This window comes from Quercus lobata, chromosome 6 (genome assembly GCF_001633185.2).
Source record: "Quercus lobata isolate SW786 chromosome 6, ValleyOak3.0 Primary Assembly, whole genome shotgun sequence".
NCBI classification, from domain to species: Eukaryota; Viridiplantae; Streptophyta; class Magnoliopsida; order Fagales; family Fagaceae; genus Quercus; species Quercus lobata.
The window spans coordinates 32,917,206-32,920,468 of record NC_044909.1 but is presented as its reverse complement, the minus strand read 5'-3'; the positions used below and the strand labels follow the sequence as shown (position 1 = coordinate 32,920,468).

The following is a 3,263-nucleotide window of genomic DNA, read 5'->3' as shown; positions in this document are numbered from 1 at the left end:
AATCCTTAATTTTAAATAATAGTAATGATAATCCGCGCAATTGTACTTCTTCACACTCAACAAATGGCAAAAATTTCTAGAACTCTTCAAACCTATGTAACTACTAACAATAACTTTTTATAACTTTTTACAAACACTCATTTTAAACTCAAAACACCATTTTATAACAACTTATCCGAATGGACTATATATATAGGAGGTCAAACTCGAAACTCACTTTCGTTTTCCACCTTTTACTCAAAGAATGAACCAGTCAGAAGAAATTCAAAGGCCTGGGCGTAACACCGAAACCGAGCCATTGGCAAAGCCAAAATTCAACACCACGTCTGGATCAAGACTATTGGTGGTCCTCGTGGGCTCCACGTCCCATTCGATCGTGCGGTCCCTACAAAGGGGACAGTGCAAAGACTTCAACACCAGCCACTGATCTATACAAGGTTTATGGTACATATGCTTACACTTGGGCAGAACCCTAACTTCCTCTCCATGCACGTACTCGGCCAAACATATAGCACAGCTTGTTTCAGGATTAAACGGCGTCTTTGAAGAAGAAGAAGGAGGAGGAGAAGCCGGAAATGAATCACTGCCGTATTTGAACGTAGGAAGGGCAGAAAGCTTGTCGCTGTGTGCTGACGTGGCGGCGGGGTCGCGATGATTGAAGAAGCGGCGCCGCGCGCATTTGAGGAGGAAGAGAGAAAGGAGTGACGCAAGAATGAGTATGACCGCCATGATGGCTCTGACCCATTTGCTTATGGCTTTGTCAAGGTTGTGATCTGCTGTTGGATTGCCATTCAAAAGGAGCCTGCGATTGTGTTGCCAGAAAATATTGGTCGAGTTATAAAACTCTTGACAAAAATATTCGTTGAGTTTCTTGACAAAATTCATTTGTAAAATTGAGAAAACGTGAAGAATTAATGATAAGAATTTTGTCAAGCTCAAAAAAAAAAAAAAAATATATATATATATATATAAGAATTTTGTAATGTAGAGAAGAATCCTTAGCCTACATGTAATATATGTAGTCTGTAAATTACATAAATAGATGTGCAAATTATGGTAAAACTATAATTACGGTCAAGGGAATTATGGTAAGGCTAATCACAGTCTAGATTATTTTATTCTCTGTCACAACTTAATTCAACTTGGCATCTTTACTGCCCTAGCTAGATTGGTGAATCGATCGGTGATGTGCTGTATTTTAAATGCTGGACTAATATTTTTTTTTTTTTTTTAGAAATAGTTTCAATTTATGTCGTCTATTTCTAATTATTTCTCATTATTATTAAACCAAAACACCAATTTGTTTTTGGTGTAGGCGAAAATCAAACTTTAGATCTTTTATTCAACAAGCTAACTAAAACCGACAAATGTTTAACTAATATGGAGACCTATGGTGGGCCAAGATATTGCATGTTACAAGTCCTTGATAAGCTTCATTAGTTTCTACACGCTAGAAGCTTCACAGCCTTTATTTTTATTTATTATTATTATTTTTGCAATAAGGAAAGGAAATTCAACTCAATTCTCTAGATAAGATCATAAGAGAACTGAGATAAGTTCACCAAATTCAACTCAGTTTCCACGCTTACCTTTTTCTCCAAAAAAAAAAAACTCAGTTCTCTAGATAAGATCATAATGATGCCACATAGTAGCAATTGTAGCAACAACGGTTCTTTTCTTTTCCGGGTGGAAGCACCATAAATGACGGCTTCTCTTACTCAATTTTCTCACAATCTCAACGGTAGAAGCTGCTAATTGAATCCGTGATATATTTGGAATATCCCCTGTTATCAAAATTATTCTTGACAGTTCTTGACCCTTATTTTAGAACTTACTTCCTAGTTCCTGTGGATAAAGATGGCCGGATTTGGGTGTAAATATAATAAAGTTCTTTAAAGTAAAAAAAATAATATTAAAAAAAATTCATGACTAAAAATATACTTCATATAAAAATAATTTTCTAAAATTTGAAATTTTGTTCTAACCTATAAAACAAGTGTCATGTGATATAACCTTTTGTTCACGTACGGTTTATACACACTTCACACACACACACACACACACAGAGAAAGTGGTGAGCTCATGCATTGTTGTAGGGTCTTGATTTATAGTCCAAGTCCGAAACGTATGAGATGTTGACCCAATGAGCCTAATACAATAAATTTGTAAAGAGTAGGTTGAAAAACTAGGCCCTAATGAATTGAACAACGGATAGATTTAATTTGAATGACTGTAAAACACAAACAAGAGACTTGTTCTTAATATATTTTCAATCCGAAGAGGTCCTCCTTCTATAACTTAATTACAATTGGATACAAAGATAATTTAGATTGCTACAGTCTTTTCTTTCCCCTTTTTTCCGATCCTCCTTTCATAAAGAGTCTTTCACATTATATATCCTCCTTTGGACCATCTTCATCCTACACCTGTTAATCATCCGAGCCCTTACTTAAGTACCTGTCCCATCAGACACCCTCTCTGGTTTTCTGTGAGTTGTGGTAGCCAAGGTAGTACTATTCAGAGGTCTTCTCCACATAAATGCGGCCAGAAAAGTAGTTGCAGTGCATTTAATGCGGTGGTGGCAGTTTTCCCTTAAATATTTTTAGGTTTCTTTGCTCCTCGTATGTTCATAAGGCATGTCCTTATCATTGGAGTTTCTTGGAGGATTACTCTAATTGCTGGAGTACATACTTTAAACTATATTCATCATGTTCGAGAAGGAGTTCCTCCTCGGACAATCCTTTCATTTGTTCCCTATTTGTGAGACTTTAACTGGGAACATCTAATAATTATTTGCTCTGCCTTAGACCTACCAATATCCTCGGATAAAGCTCAAGGTCCAATATACGATCTTGGACCCTCTCCCCTACAATTGTGATATAAACTTTTGTGATATTTGCTGATTTGGGAATTTGTTAAATGTGCTTTGCTCTTTGTATTGAAGAGACTATTGGCTAGAAGCTTTGGATCTATTTTGATTGTATTGTTTAAACAACAGTTTTCGTTTTTTAAACAACAAAATACATATTTTTACAACATTTTTTCACCTACACGTATTTTCACAACACTTAAACAAAGTTATTAGAATAATATTACTAAACGGGTCCTTTTTCTTTTGGATTCTTTGGTTTTGTGTCTTGTGAGATAATTATAAATTTTGAAGAGGCCAAAATGAACTTTTATGAGGGCTAAACTTTTTTTTTTTTTCCAAAATCCTAAGGAGGCCAGTAAGTAAATTTAAAGCAATATTATTGATTTTATTA

The 3,263-nt window shown here is 35.2% G+C and overlaps 1 protein-coding gene across 1 annotated transcript; it reads right to left on the bottom strand.

The window, feature by feature from the left end:
* Positions 1-264: 264 nt before the first annotated feature.
* Positions 265-729, bottom strand: LOC115950144 (RING-H2 finger protein ATL74-like). The gene has a single exon (XM_031067396.1). It carries the CDS (start codon positions 727-729, stop codon positions 265-267), a length of 465 nt encoding a protein of 154 aa, XP_030923256.1.
* Positions 730-3,263: the final 2,534 nt, after the last annotated feature.

Excerpts from the sequence above, each read along its gene's own strand:
- LOC115950144 (XM_031067396.1), bottom strand. The coding sequence starts at position 729 with ATGGCGGTCATACTCATTCTTGCGTCACTCCTTTCTCTCTTCCTCCTC.